We start from the raw sequence: 16,554 nt of genomic DNA, 5'->3' as shown, positions 1-16,554 counted from the left end.
ATTCTGTTAGACAGAAACATCTTACAATGGCTGTAAACTCAGGACAGTCCCTTTAATGACCTTTAATGATGAGACAAAAGTAGTTTGCCTTGATATTTGTATTTTAGATGCCTATAATAGTATCTTCCCATGATAACATGAATTGGCAAAACAAATGCTGACATTTACTACAGTTTTTATATCGGCATTGCTCAATTCCTATAGGAATTGTGAAGACTACATTGCTGTTCCAAATTTTATAGCTGTTAGTTCATGTTTTATTGTTTATCAAACAGTGATAAGCATTGTTTATTGTATTAAAACAGAATGCATTATGGTTCCAAGTTTTGTTGCTGTTAATGCATGTTTTATTGTTTATCAAACTGATAGGCATTGTGTATTGTATTAAAGCAGTATATATTATGGTTCCTAGTTTTGTAGTTGTTTTATTGTGTATCATACAGCACTGTATATTGTGTATGACACTGTGATAGACACTGTATTTTGTGTATCACACTGTGATGAGCACTGTATTGTGCATCACACTGTGATAGGCACTGTATATATTGTGTATCACACTGTAATAGGCAGTATATATTGTGTATCACACTGTGATAGGCAGTGTATCATACTTTGATAGGCACTGTCTTTTGTGTATCACACTGTGATGAGCACTGTATTGTGCATCACACTGTGATAGGCACTGTATATATTGTGTATCACACTGATAGGCAGTATATACTACTCAAAAGAATTTAAGGGTCAGACGATATTTTCGACATTACTTTCTGAATGTCAATTATATTAGCTAGACCATAATGTCACGCATGGTATTGTTCCATTTTGACAAAAGTGGGTCTAAGCAACCCATAAATGAATTAAAATCCACTGTCATTGACACTGTCGACTAGTTCTAATGGCGAAAACATGCTTACATTTGCACGTAAATTAGGGCGAAAGCGAAAGGTCTGCTAAGTGCCCATAACTTGCTTTTTCACAAAGCGCTTCATTTGCACGCTTTGCATGTGTATTCCATGTTCCCAATGCTGAATTTCCGTATAATTGGAGCTTGCGTTCGTGTACGGTGCACACTCCAAATTCGACAATGGTACGACGTCAACTGACTATCGAAGATCGAGGAAGGGCTATTGCTTGGCTTCAGGATGGCAATACGCAAAGAAATGTTGCTCTGAGACTTGGTGTCAGTCAGAGTGTTGTTGGCCGACTGTGGCAACGGTACCAAGCAACGAATTCTGTTCGAAATCGTCCACGTTCGGGAAGACCCCGAAGCACTACAAATAGAGAGGACCGCTACATCACCAATATGGCTCTACGTCAACGCACAACCACTGCACGCCGATTACGTGACAATCTGCAGACTGCGACTGGAACTCGAGTGTCTGATCAAACCATACGCAATCGTCTGAGAGCCAATAATCTACGCTGCCGTCGCCAGGCTGTTCGACCACCACTCCTACCACGTCACAGAACGGCCAGACGTCACTGGTGCACACTTCATCTGCGGTGGCAACGTGTTCAGTGGGGTCGAGTGATGTTCACTGATGAGTCCAGGTTTAGTATCCAGTTCAACGACAGTCGGGTTCGTGTCTACAGACGTCCTGGGGAGCGCTTCGCTGACGTTAACGTTAGACAACGTCACCGGTTCGGTGGTGGCAGCGTCATGGTGTGGGGCGGCATCTCTATCCACCACAGGACCCCCCTCTATGTGGTGGATGGCAATCTGAATGGAATCCGCTATCTGAATGAGATTATCCGGCCGCTGGTTCTCCCAGGCCTTCAGCAGATTGGCGGCGGGGCAGTTCTGCAGGATGACAATGCCAGACCCCACCGCGCCAGGGTGGTAACGGACTTTCTCAGACAACAAGGTATCGCCAGGATGGATTGGCCAGCATATTCGCCTGACTTGGCCCCAATAGAGCACGCCTGGGACGAATTAGGCAGGAGAGTTCGGGATAACCATGCCCCTCCGGCCAACCTTCATGATCTGGGTCAACTTCTTATGGCAGAGTGGCAGGCCATTCCCCAAGAGTTCTTCAGACGTCTGATCAACAGCATGAGGCAACAATGTGTCAAGTGTATTCGCGCCAGGGGTGGATTCACACACTATTAAACGAATGTTCTAATGTGTAAAATCCATGTTTGACAACCTTCAACTCTGACAGCATGTCATGTGACTTTCTTGTATACAGTGACGTTTATTTGTGTGTTTTTGTAAATATGGAACAATAAATTAAATTTTTGGTGTAGTTTACATCATCAATCTAATACACTCTGAAACTTATTTGGTTATAAATTTTTGACCCTTAAATTCTTTTGAGTAGTATATATTGTGTATCACACTGTGATAGGCAGTGTATCATACTGTGATAGGCACTGTATATTGTGTATGACACTGTGATAGGCAGTGTATATTGTGTATCACACTGTGATAGGCACTATATATTGTGTATCATACTGTGATAGGCAGTGTATATTGTAATAAAGCACACATAACATTGGTGCAGTCCCTGGTGAGAGGAGCAGCAATGAGACTTTATTTAATATGTCTGTGTGTAAGACTGATTGAAGATGGCCGCTCCCAGGAGGGTCTCCACTCGGCGGCTTTCTCATCGCTGCCATACCCCTTCAGTGCTGGGGAAACAGCTCCGACTTTAATTAGGGTCAAGCCATAGACATGTCAGTGATGTGATAGGCCATGGATCAATATGTTTCAATGCTGCTTCATTATTTCCATTGAGAACAATTTAAATTATTATCCATGTGGAGACCATAGGCCTTAATCAACTGCAAAAAGTCAGTTTGCATTCTACTGACAGGAAAAGAAAAATATATTCTGTAAGATATTTTCTATATGTTTGTGTAATACACAGAAAAAAAAAGGTATATTTTATAACTGACTGATACAATTTATTGCTTACTTTTTATTTTAAAAATCAAATGCCATCAGACATAGTTCCATAACTATTTAAAAACTTCATGTCTACAGATCCGATTTTTATTATGAGTAAAAAATTTCAAATGTTAAAGGTGACCTTTGATAAAAAAAATATATACATAATGTCGTCTCCTGATATTTGACTAAAACTTATTTAAATGTTTTTTTTATCTGGTTTTAATTTCTTCTTTTTTCAAAATGCCACAAACATTTAACACATTTCTTTATTTTGTTTGGACATTACAAACATAGTGATGATGAGATTAATGGTGAAGCTGCAGCATTTCCATTTTGGTATGGGACTACTTAACAAGGCCATGCTCCAGTCTTGCTGTCAGTTCAGCTATCTCGATATCACCCAAGCCCAGGGTACACGGAACCTGCAGTGCATGCCGGGTAATCATCCATACTCACACCGGTGAAATGGGTAAAATTCGGTGTATGTGGCCTGGCGGTGTGCTCAATCTAAGTTGGAACCAGTACTGGCATGAAAAACCCCCCATTGCCTCAGGTGGGATATGAACCCAGTCCCTACCAGCCTCAAATCTGATAACAACCACTACACCACCGGGGCTGGCTGGTTTTAACTTTACGTTAATATTAAGTTAACCTTTAAAGATACAAGTTAGATTTTAAAAACTGAACTTCATACGGTTTAATTGGCATTTTCGCAGGTTTACTTTCTTGTTCATTGGAACAATTAAACTTACTATTTTGTGATATAATGTGTATAAAGACTATGTGAAATGGCAAATCTCCATTCAGAATACCACTGGTATATATTAACTATCATATGCCATCTGAGAATGGACTTTTTATGCAGCTGGTTTAATTCAATCGATTCCCCCATGGACTTGCCTCACATAAATAGCTTATTAACATTCTGATAAAAATAGGATTTTCTTTGATCATGTAACCTTCAGTGAATATGTGGTATAAATATTTTATATTTCCTATCAAGACCAAATCTTTAAGTAGAAAGTAGAACCTTGTAAGCTTCTGAGGTCACACACACATTGTCATTCAAATATGGTTACCTTGTTTGCCCTTGGTCCAAACTGAAATTAGAAATCTGTACTTAAAAATTGATGATCAAACTGCATAGTGCATGTGGTGTGCACACATGCACATGTGCATGCAAGGCTTCAACATGTGTAAGTTGTAGTATACAGTGAAACCCCTCAAAACTAGACCATCGGTATACTGGGATTCCCTTAAAACTGGATGTTTTTCAGTCAAAACCTCTCTAAACCGGATTAACCACAACATGCACATTTTGCTTGGTCCAATGGGTAATCTCATTAGACGGGTTTTATTGTTTGTGTACATGTGTGCATGTGTTACTTACCAGTACTACCAGGTCTTTCCTTTTGTCAATCTGTGGCTCTCCTGGTAATGATTTACACGTTGAAAAAAGATAACACTTTCTCTTTGTACCTACATGACATTGTGTACCAAGGGTTCATTTGGGCACATTAGGTTTTTGTCTAAATATTCTGAAGACAGTTGTAGAAAAGTTGTGGATATTCAGAAAAAAAGAGTTTGTTTTGTTTAATGACACCACTAGATCACAGTGATTAATTAATCACTGGCTATTGGATGTCAAACATTTGGTTATTTTGACATAGTCATAGAGAGAAAACCTGCTACATTTTTCCATTAGTAGCAAGGGATCAGGCAGGCAGGATAGCACATACCACGGCCTTTGATATACCAGTCGTGGTGCACTGGTGGGAACAAGAAATAGCCCAATGGGCTTACTGAATGGGATCGATCCCAGACCGACCGTGCATTAAGTGTATGCTTTACCACTGGACTACGTCCTGCCCTTGGATATTCAGAAATGCATTTCAAATTATTTTATTTTAATTAAAGCCTAACATTTCTGTGGTCATCATGCTTGTTTATAATAGGGTGTGATTATTTTAATTAAAGCCTAACATTTCTGTGGTCATCATGCTTGTTTATAATAGGGTGTGATTATTTTGGGCATACATATTTTAGATACTACATCTATTGCCTTGACTTTGGTCTAAATCTATTGTAACTGATTGATGAATAGTTTGTTTTTCCAATTTCAGACAGTTCATCAGGATACGAATTGTAGATGATGAAGAATACGAAAAGATGGAGAGTTTTTTTGTGCAGCTTGAAGTGCCGAGTATCATTACAAAAGGATCAGGTAAACAAGACCTTTTTATTTCTACATTAATACCAATATCTAATACTGAAACTTATCCCGTTTACTCTCAAAATGTTTAAACTACCACAGTTCAGTGGTCTCAAGATGTAAAAACGTTAATGGTGTTTGCTAATTAGCACTGATTTAAGAATGTTTTTTCATTTATTATATGAAAAAAGAGGGATTGGTAAACATCAATACCACTCCCAGTCCTAATACAAAAAGAATTCTATAATGGTGTAGAATTTAGAAAATAATTGAAGAAGACAATTGAATCTGGTGTGTACACTGGTTGTGTATTTTGTCAATACCAGCGGTAATTGTAATATATGTGATAACACGGGCAAGGTATTTGATGTGTAAACGTCAAGCTGATCAATTATAATGATGCGTTTCAGAAATCATGGACGACAAAACTGTAATTTCAGTACGTACTTTTCCTCTGTGAGGATTAATTGTACATACACGAGACTTATAATTGATCCGTAATAAGACAAATGACTTCATCTCAAATCATTACATTATTGATTATTTCAAATGTGAGTGGTAATTTTGCTAGTTTTACAGCACATACATGATATTCAAAGACTTTGCCTAATTATTGTTTATCTACATATAACTTCATTTTCACTTCTGTAGTTTCCAAATTCTGCCATGGTATTTATCTTAGACATATTCTGTTTATATGCTGGGTCTGGGCTAGTGTGTGCTTAGTGTTAAAAATTGTTAATTTGAAAATTTCAGATGACTAAAACATCGTTAAGTACTGTGTCTGAAATACAGTTTTTTAAACCTGATATCACATACCTTTAGTTTTAATACTGCAGAGTTTATTAAACTTATATATTTATCCAATTAGTACAAACAAGAAAAAACACGACACTACTATTGGAAACACAGATTCAGACAGTTTTAGATAGGGGTATTGGGTTTCTTGTTGTGTGTGTACTAGTTACTAACATGTTACTTAATTAATGTTATAGGTAAACTCAAAAAAAAGAATCAAACTTGTGACATCAAATTTATGAAAATCTGTGTATTTAAGACACAGTAGTTGCACTGGTGATCATTTGGTTGTTGAAAATTGGCAAGCTATTACATGGAGTAATCTCTAGCCCTGATCGATCATATAAACAGGACAACTAGAGAACCTTAAGCTATATACATATGTATGGTCTGATGTGTTTTTCACACAACAAACTCATCATGCAGATGGAAAGGTACATGATGACCGTGTATCTGGCTTTATCTAAAGATATGCAGTTCAAGGCCATGAGGCTTCTCATTTAAGAGCTGCCAATCTATACAGCCACATCCACTACCGTCGGGCTGTTGGTGCTCTTTTGCATTTGCCAGCATGGGCGGTCCCTTTTAACACCCACCCCAACACCTTTCCCGTCCTGGACGAAGGAACTGGCGTAAGTCAACTCCTGCACCTATGACAGGTGTGCACTACAACAGCTTGCTCTGAATGTGCACATTAAGCCCTATGACCTGACCTGACAACCACATTTCATAGGAAACATCCATGACCATCTTCATTTACTACCGTATATTGCCGTGTATTAGCCGACTTTTGAAGTCTAGAAATACTTTCCAAAAGAAGAGAGTCGGCTTATACACGGAGGCAACAAATTGGTTCATAAAATTCCGATCGAAAACACTCCCGACCCCAACTTTAAAATTTTGATCAGACCCTTAGAGCCTTTCACAGCTTATGTAACAATAATTTGTGCACAATATAAATAATTCACCCCGTCATGCAATATTATGTAGTTTTTTGTACTTTAATGCATTAATAGTTTGATGAATAATAATAAAAATTACTTGTTTTATTGTCATTTCAATGGTAAAAACGTGTTCCGCCATCTTTGTTTGACACCTCTGTCTATATCATTTTGTAAACTCTTATTTGATTGGATTACACAATTTTGTGTAAACAACAGCCATGGACCACAGAATCGTTTTTCTGTGTGGAGGGGAAAACAGGGATTAAACATGCCTTAATGAGTTTATTATTTGCTGTCCAGTGAATAATTTAATTACTTATGTGCAATGATATGTTGTTACAGCTTAAATTGTTTATTTTCCTGTTATGATTTATCGGTGCTAAATTATTTTTGCACGGCATGGAAGACGTTAGCATTGCGATGACGATTACCGTGTCTGTAATAATTAAAGGGGGAAAAAAATACAGTGAAAAAGAAAAGCACAAGTCTATTTGTTGTCAGTATTATTGAAATCAATACAATATACAACTGGACAAAAGATGACTTCGGCTTATACACGAGGCCGATGATTTTGTACTTGATATTTAGGGTCAAACTAAGAGGTCGGCTTATACAAGGAGTCGGCTAATACACGGCAATACTCTTCACTGTATCACTAAACTCTAACTTAACTGTATAATTACTTTGAAAGGAATTTCAATCAATTGCTGGGAAAGTCGCAATATTTTCATTATATAATTAAGGAAATATAATTTTATTTCACATTTCCCTTTGTGAGTTGCTCTGAACGGCTATTGTAAATGTCTATTTGATCCCTAATAACACCCTTTGATGTTGACCATTCCAATAAATTGACAACTTAATACGGGGAAACTGAGCAAATTGTTTGAAACTGCTAAGCGTATTGCAACTGTGCTGCAAGATTAACTTAATATTGATGACGGGGCGAGATTTAGCTTAGTCGGTTGAGTGCTCGCTTGCATTGCATGATTGAATCACCTCGGTAGATCCATTGAACTGACTGGGTTTCTACTCGTTCCAACCAGTGCACCACAACTGGTCAAAGACCATGGTATGTGCTTTCCTGTCTGCATTAGGAAAAATGTGCTCTAGTGGTGTCGAAAAACAAAACAAACTTTAACTTTTTTTTAATATTGGTGAATTCCTACAATTAACAAAAGGTGGGCAGCTTTTATTCATTCTTTTTTTCTGGTATCTGTGTGACAAATAAATCTTGTAATATTATATGCTCCAAGTCAGACCACTGGCCATCACAGAAACCAGACTCGGGATAGAAGTGCCCGAACATCTTGTGGGATATGGGTATGTTAACACAGTTCTGCGTCTGTATCTGTAAACAATTTTGATCAAGTAGATTTGTTTAAAATATATGGGCTTTTGCTTTTTACACAAAGACTGTGATATATTAAAATGAATGTAGCCATTACATGCACAGTCTCCTTTTAGCAGTATTGATCAGATTGTTTTCACATTGTGGTTGTAAACAAAATGTTCTCTGGGTCGCTAAAAAAATTCATCATGTCTGGTATTTTTGGCATCGACTTATACATGTTTAGAATTGCAGCAACATAATTGTATTTGTTTTACAGTGGTGTGTCCTTAAATAAATACCACATACACACATCATCTATCTTACTTACCGAAAAGAAACACTCAGTTGTGGGTAGTCACATGTGGTGGTGATGCAAGGATATAAAGCTGTCTGAACTATATAAACTTTTCAACACTTACTAATTTTGTGTTTTAGAAAATTACTTTTACCACAAGTTGTCTATTGTTTTTTTAATGAAGTGTTATTATTATTTTTAGAAATATCTTTTGTTAATGTTCAACAGTGTTTGCACCTTAATCATTTATGGCCATGTATCTGGCTTTGTCTAAATATGCTCACCTCCCGAGACTTCTTATTTAAGAGCTCTGCCAGTCTTAAGCAGCCACATCTCATAATATTCACTTATTAGCTAAAATTCCTTTATAATTTTATTTTGATAACTTTGCATCAGTTTTTATAATAAAGTCTTGTTTATAGATGAATCTAATGTTTTCTTCTTCCCAACTATACTATTGCCCCAATATTGATATATCAAAAACTGTGATATGTGCTGTCTGGTCTATGTCAAATGCATATATACAAGATCTCTTCTATTGATGTAACTGTAGCAGATCTCATTCCAGCCAGTGCACCACGACTGGTATATCAAAGGCCATGGTATGTGCTGTCCTGTCTGTGGGATGACGCATATATAAAAGATTCCTTGCTGCTAATGGAAAAATGTAGCTGGTTTCCTCTGATGACTACAAGTCAGAATTACCAAATGTTTGACATCCAATAGCCGATGATTAATAAATCAATGTGTTCTAGTGGTGTAGTTAAACAAAATAAACTTTTAAAATAAACTTTTTGTAGCAGATGTTCTTTATGACTAGATGAAGTCATAATAACAATATGTTTAGACATGAACTAGCGTTAGTTTATAATTTACTACTGTAGATCACTTCATAGCAGCAGTATGTTAGATATCAACTAGCCATAGTTATGTCTAGTGTATTGTTCAGTTTGCTTCTATAATTTACAGTTGTGTGAATCGTGCCACAATAGACATCAGCTAGCACCCAACAACGCTTCACCTTAACAACATACCCTTTTGACTACTTTATGGAGAGAGATATGATTTTAATCATGATAATAGTTTTGTCCTTCAGATTATATTTTACTGAGATCTCATTTTAACATTCCTTTCATTTCTGATTGTTGAATCACATGGTTAAACTCTGTTGAGCAAATGTAATTTTCTTCCTTATTTCCCCAGGCGTGTTTCTCTTGACTGTTATTGTAAATATCTTATTTGATCCCTAATATGACCTATTGATATTGGCGATGCCATGAAATTGACAATTTAATATGTAGAAACTGAGCAAATTGTTTGAAATAGCTGAGAGTATTAATACTGTACATCTCGGCCAGGAAGCAAGATCAACTCAGAACTGGTGTACACCTGCATATTGATGATTAACATTTACCAACAATTAAATCAGCCAGCTTAATTATATTAGTTTTTTTTTTATATTAAATCCTCTGCCAGACTGCTGCCGTATTGTAAAACAACATTTTCAACAAAAAAATTTCTTCAAAATAAATGGGTTTGCATTGTGATTTTCTGGAATATTAATTGAATTACTATTACACTTGCAATTCTCCATCCAGTACACTGTTAGGTAGATTACTTATAATGTTTTTTCCATTTGGATATAAACAAAGACCAAGAAATCATTATATCTGGCATTGTTTGTAAAAACCTTTTTGGATTGCAACAACATAATTTGCATATTTTTCAGTATTCTACCAATAACAGAATATACACATTCAGGGTTGTTGTTTTGAAAGCACAAAGCAGTTCTCCATCACAACGGTACAGCAGCAGGGTAAACATGCTAAAATGTATATAAAAAAGAGCAACATTTGATTCAGATATTGGGCAGTTAAATCATAATTGCAGTTAACATTGCCAGCTAGAAAAAAACATGCTCTTGATATCATCGCTGTTAAGACAGTGATTCATGATCTCCTTGGGAGTGGCTGTCCTATTGAGAAGGCAATAGATAGAGTCAACCACTATTTTGCCACATGCCCATTCGCCTCTGCATTGTGCAGAGGCCTGACCCTGACCATGTACGGTATTATGGTTTTGTCATTCAGATTATGGGTACCATCAATCCCTAAACACACACTCATAGGAAACATTATCCGTTGTTGATTACCATGTTGGCAGTCAAGGCCATTCCATTCCAATATTTATTTACATGCTCATATACCCCTAAGGTTTCAAGCATGTCTGTCCTGGGCATAATATCTGGCCTTTGCCAGTGACTAAGTCCAGGACAGGGGGGGGGGCATTGAGTTTGAAGTGGGCAGAATTTTGAATAAGTATTTAGTAGCGTCCAGTGACTGCGCGGACCGACTAGTAGACACCGAAAATGGGCCGTGTTCTGACTGGCTGAATTTCGATTCCTTCGGGTCTTAACTAGGAAAACCTAAGTCTACGGAGAATAACTGCACCTATCATCATGTCCGGACTAAGTATTTAAACCCAAAAATAAGTTTGACTGCTCGGCCGAAAAGGTTTTAAGGTGATTTGAGCAATTGAACGGGCGCCAAAATAAAATGCGTTGGACTATTTATAAAAAAATAAACATAAGAATTTTGAAGCTCGATCGAAAAATGTTTAAAGTCCAACTAAGCCCAAAAAGGAGGATACCTGTCCTAGGTAAGGTTGTTCTACTTCGGGGAGCCTGGAGTGTCTCGGAGTGACGGCAGCTGTTCCTTGATTTGGCGCAAGTTCTTTATCACCAGGGAATAGTCGGGGCCACAGACCGCTTTGAGCATCCTGTGGATCGATCTATTATCCAGCTTGCAAAACAGGATGCACTGCCTGTAGGTCCGGTCCCTTCGGTGCGTGACGACTATTCCCTTAGTTCCACCGAAGATCTTAGTGTGGAGCTCATAACTGCTGCCGTCATCCAATGTTTTCCAGTTGGTGTTTAGAAATCCTCCCCGAAGTAGGTGTGGGTCGAGCGTGTCCCCCTGCATATACTGATGGAGTTGACGGCGAAGTCCACTGATGGAAATGGTCCATTCGTCGTCAGCAGGGGGAGCGGCTTCCGGCGGCGGCTTTGTCTTGGCTGGCTGGGTGGTCGGTGATGTCGCCTTACTTTTCGTCGCCGGAACAACAAGTCCATGTGGCTACTCGACGGGAGCGGTCGATATAGTTGACCGCTGCACCGGAGTCGTCGTCTTTGGGGTGGAGGTGGAGGTAGGTGGTGGCACACTCGTCCGTTGGAACATCTGGATGTCCTGGGTGGTGTACGGCCGTTCCGGGGGTGCAGGGTCCGCAGGCGGTTGCTTCCTCTCCGGAGGACTCGGTGGGGGCGGTGTCACAGAAGGGACCGCCACTAGCGGTTGAGCCGCCAGCTTTGTCCCCCCCTGGGCTGTCCCTAGCACGGGTTTCTTCCTTCTCCTTCCTCTTCCAGTCCCTCCTTTCCTCTTCTGTGGAGGCGGGTCCCCGTACACCAAAGTCACGGTCGCCCGTGACCCGGTATACGTGACCCGAAACTCCAACAAAGAGCCAAAGCTGGCTGTCAGTCCCCCCAGGTTGGGGGGCAAGTCGAGAGCGCACGTAAACACGTCTAGTCGCATCGCGAGACAGCTGGAGAAAAAGGCCATCAAATTGTTTGAGCCATGTCAGCTTTTCAATACTTTATGTTTTAGAAGATTATATTTACCATGATTTACCATGAGTGCACAAGTTACTTTCTGCTCATTTATCCTAATTAATTATTATTTAGTTAATTTGTAATGTGTTTAGTTTAAGGTTGAACATAGTTTAACTGCACTATGATGATTTGTCTTCCATGTGATACTCTGCCAGGATAAAACTTAGACAGCTGTATCAGACAAGTTACAAATTCTTTGTCTAACACATTCTTAGTTGGTATCAGTTTGCTTTTACCATTTGCTTTTTGTGAGAAGTATGACAAAATTGCAAACATTACTACAAATTTAGCAAAGGTTCCTCAAGTAATTTTCATAAGTTTATTTCGATATAATAAAATTATGTTTCTAATATGAGGATTAGCATGGGGGAAAGAGGGATTAATGTTCAGTTGTTGGTCTAAGGTACTAGATATTGAAATTATTCTGAGGATAAGTGACATTGCTGCAAACAGTACAACCATAGAAACACCTGTAGCCAAGAATCAATAAAATAACTGTTATTTTATTTTATGGTTTAATTAATAAGTTACACATATTACAGTTTAGCAATATTCTCTGCTAGTTTTATTTATACATTTTATAAGAAGAACCAATAAAGCATATTTAGTAGTAAGTAATCAATAATATGCAGTTTTGACTTCATTATCCATTTTGGACTCGAATATCAAATAACAAGAAGAGACTTCAAAGTACTTAATCATCTTATGAGAATTTAACATGTTTTGTTTATGGCAAAGTTACACAGTTTCAGCCTTAAGAAACTATTTCTATTATCAATAGTTCTTACTTTCTGGTACTGCCATTGAAAAAACCCCTAACATTGGCCATTCTGAAATCTATAAAGTACACAGCAAGGCATGAAAGGAATTAGCTATATAATAAATTAGTGCTATACAAAATCGTTATTATTGGACATTGTTTGTGTGAATCATTGTGCGAACCATTACAACTGTCCAGTCAAGGGATTGGTAATCCTAAAGGCAGGACATCAATGCTGTATTGTATATTCCTAGGGAGTGGCAGACTTTTGACAAACACTTGACAGTTATTCATAGAAACAGTCATCACATCTTTTGGAATCTGCATTGTGCAGCATACGATTTTGAATATTTAATGAATTTGTCATACAGATTAGCTTCTTTAATGACTGGCCTTGGTGGCATAGTAGTTAAGCCATCACCACACAAGGCTGGTTCTTACCACCCATCTAGTATATGTTTTAGCAGCTCAATGGGGAAATTAGGACCACTGCATTGACTTTTCTCTCACTAACAATTAACTATTAATCCTCTGTCCTAAACAGACAGCTTAAAGGAACACGCCCTAGTTGTTAACCATTACGCCGTTGTTTTTCGCTATTAAACCCATTTTTCACAAACAAAATTGCACTTTACTTACCGTTTATTATTTAGAATATACATTTCCATTCACCTGAAGTGTTTTTTGGTAATCCTGGTAATCCTGGTGTTTGTAATACCACAAAATGCATTTTTCGTATTTCATAAAATGCCACAGGCCTCTGAGAAAAAACCGTTGAGCAGACAAGGTCTAATCTATTTTTAGAGGGGATATTCCCATTTCAATGTCACAGACGTTGGTATACCACGTGACCTTTATCATTTTGGTTCGGTTTGTTTTCTCGTGCACGGTTCGCGAAATCAACATCCGATTTGTTGTCGTTTGCTTGTTGTTCATTTGTGAGATTTTTCTTCACAGTTCGTGAACATTTTCAGTAACAATAAAGTTCAGACAAGTAAGTATGTCAATACAAAACGTTACAAACCCTTAAAACCAATAATTTTGCTAAGTCTTACGATATCTGGAGAGGGGATACAACCAGGACAGAACAGTTGGAACATGTCCAGGAGAGGTGAAAGGAACGCACCCCAAGTTTGTGCGCACTCTGTGACATTTGTCGTGACGTAGGCATTGTGCTTCGAGCGACATCTACCGGTGACATCAGAATACTAACTTTCAAAATTATTTCAAGCAATTGGGACATGGGGATTCCCATGGTATTTATCGATATAAAACCTGCTTTTTCACTCCATTTGATAAAAACGTGATCTAAGTGTGTTACAGGTTTGTAGATTAACCAAATTATAATTTATTTTTGCTGGATGGAACTAGGGCGTGCGGCTTTAAACAGCTGAGGTGTGTGCCCAGTCTTTCTTGAACCTTTTTTTGTTATTACACTAAAATTCATTAAAATGAAATGAATCTGCATGATGAACTTTGCAGTATACCAAAATTATGTTTCACTTCTCAATCCAAAGTCTGTTTTGATGGAATGCTATTTGTTAAAAACTTCATTTGTATATGACCCATTAAGCAACCATGATGAACAAAAGTAATATACTTTACACATCAATTTTATTAAAATATAAAACTTACTTGCTGCTAATCTATGTGGAAGCTGCAAGTTTCTCCTCTTACATGACTGTGACTCTGGATGAAGTACACGTAACACAGTTATTGTATGTTAGACATAATTAATATTTGTCAGTATGGTTCCAGGGTTAACAACAACAACAGCAAAACACAACACAAATCCATTACAAATTGTGGTTTAATTGTAGTATTGCTTTATTTGTAACACATTTCTTTTGAAATAGTTTGTTATTAGTTTGTGATTATATTACAAAATGTTTCCATGAATTGTTCTGCAAGATGAACACAGACTCTTCCCCGGGTTGCACAAGCGAGCTAGCCATCAGTCATTCAATACTGGCATAAAATAAAACGTGTCTTATTACACAGACATCTGTGGCTATCGATTACCAGATAGTGGAATTATTATTAATTTCCAAATTTAGACTTTTGGCTTGTCAATAAGGCATAATGCGAATGATGGTTTTCTACTTCCCTTTAACGCATGAATCCTTTAATGGATGACTTTCATATTTGATTGTTCGTTGGATTCCCATGAATATAGCTCCAAAGCATGGTTAATGCCATTTGAAATTTGAGTCACATTTAACTCATGATTTGTCTCCACAGTGGCAATAATATTTGATATGAGTGTTCAGTCTTTTAACTGCACAAGAACCACATGCATGAATACCCTTAAATGAAGAACACAATTAAGTTTGCAAACAAATATTTACAAAAAACTTAAGAAATACATTATGACCCCTAAAAAGAAATGGGTTCTTGTTAAAAAAGAAAAGAAAAAAGATTTTAGTATTGGAATGGCACATACTGTACTATTTTCATTCTTTAAATAAATATAATTGTCTAAGCTTGCTATTATCTATTAACCAAATTGGTAAGCAATAAACCATAGTTATTTCTCCAGATATGATTGGTGTTATGATTTGTGGGTATGCTAATGTTTGTGATAGAACTGCGTAAAGCACTATTTAGATGAATTTGTTGCTGACTTTTGATAATAGATCTGTCTACCAGATCTGATACTGTTTGATAAAAGAGCTGGAAAGCGAAAGACTTGGCATTATTATACCAAAGTCTGGCCAGTATGTGATGACTAATATGATAACTAATTTTTCTCGCTGGTGGCAGTGTGAGGCAGGAAAACCTAAAAGCCCTAGCTTGTGTTGTGAAGAGTGGGATGAGGAGGTCATGGTAACCTTTAGGCAACAGGTTTTCACTGTTTTCATTATCCAACTCAACTGAAGACTTGTTATTGTGCTTTAGTCAGAGCTGCCATTATAGACTTACATGGAACGATGCTTCTTATCACCAAGAACTGTGAGATAACATTGTTTCGCTATCTGTGACTTCATTCCATTAGTCTTAGTCTCAGCATTCCGCTAACCCTTGTTAATTATTTAAACTGCTTTATTTGCCAGTGTGGCATGTACTATACCTAAGAGAATTTGCACTTAAGAACAGTTAAAGACAAGATATGGAAGAACAATGTATAACATAGGCGAGCCTATTAAACTATATATAAAACCATGTTTTATGCACAAGGGTTGCATATTATGATCAGACCCTGTCAACCTTTAGTCAGAGAAAGCAGAGATGTTGTGTTGAAAAAGCAGAGATTTTGTCAAAAAGCAGGAGATTTTTTAAATTCACACAATTTAACCCAAAATCGCAAGATTTAAAAAAAAACATATTACAATAAGTTATATGAATACTATATAATGTCAGAAACCTGTGAGATAACATTGTTTAATACTATCTGTATAATATTTATCTGTCTAAGAACATGAACAAGAAATAAAAAATTTAATTAGTCATTATTACACTTACAGCCTTACAGGTTGCGTTACATTATCATTTGTGGTTAGTGTACCTAAGTACATTGTACCAAAGACAAAATTTATATAAATTAATATTCAGTTTTTAATAATGAGGAACGGTGGCGTGGTACTTATTTAAAATCATTATAATGATGCAATAAATATTGTATTTTCATTAATCGTAAGTAAATCCTCATTACGGA

The 16,554-nt window shown here is 37.3% G+C and overlaps 1 protein-coding gene across 1 annotated transcript in view; it reads left to right on the top strand.

Moving 5' to 3' along the window:
* Positions 1 to 16,554, top strand: part of LOC121371868 (sodium/calcium exchanger 1-like) — a 130,454-nt gene that overhangs the window by 57,897 nt on the left and 56,003 nt on the right. The window contains exon 2 of the mRNA XM_041498079.1: positions 5,017 to 5,117. Within this exon, the coding sequence (XP_041354013.1) occupies positions 5,017 to 5,117 (101 nt within the window). The remainder of the gene's footprint in view (positions 1 to 5,016; positions 5,118 to 16,554) is intronic.

The sequence above is a fragment of the Gigantopelta aegis genome, chromosome 4 (genome assembly GCF_016097555.1).
Source record: "Gigantopelta aegis isolate Gae_Host chromosome 4, Gae_host_genome, whole genome shotgun sequence".
In the NCBI taxonomy this organism is placed as follows: Eukaryota; Metazoa; Mollusca; class Gastropoda; order Neomphalida; family Peltospiridae; genus Gigantopelta; species Gigantopelta aegis.
The sequence above is the reverse complement of the archived record's forward strand: the minus strand, read 5'-3'. Positions and strand labels throughout refer to the sequence as shown.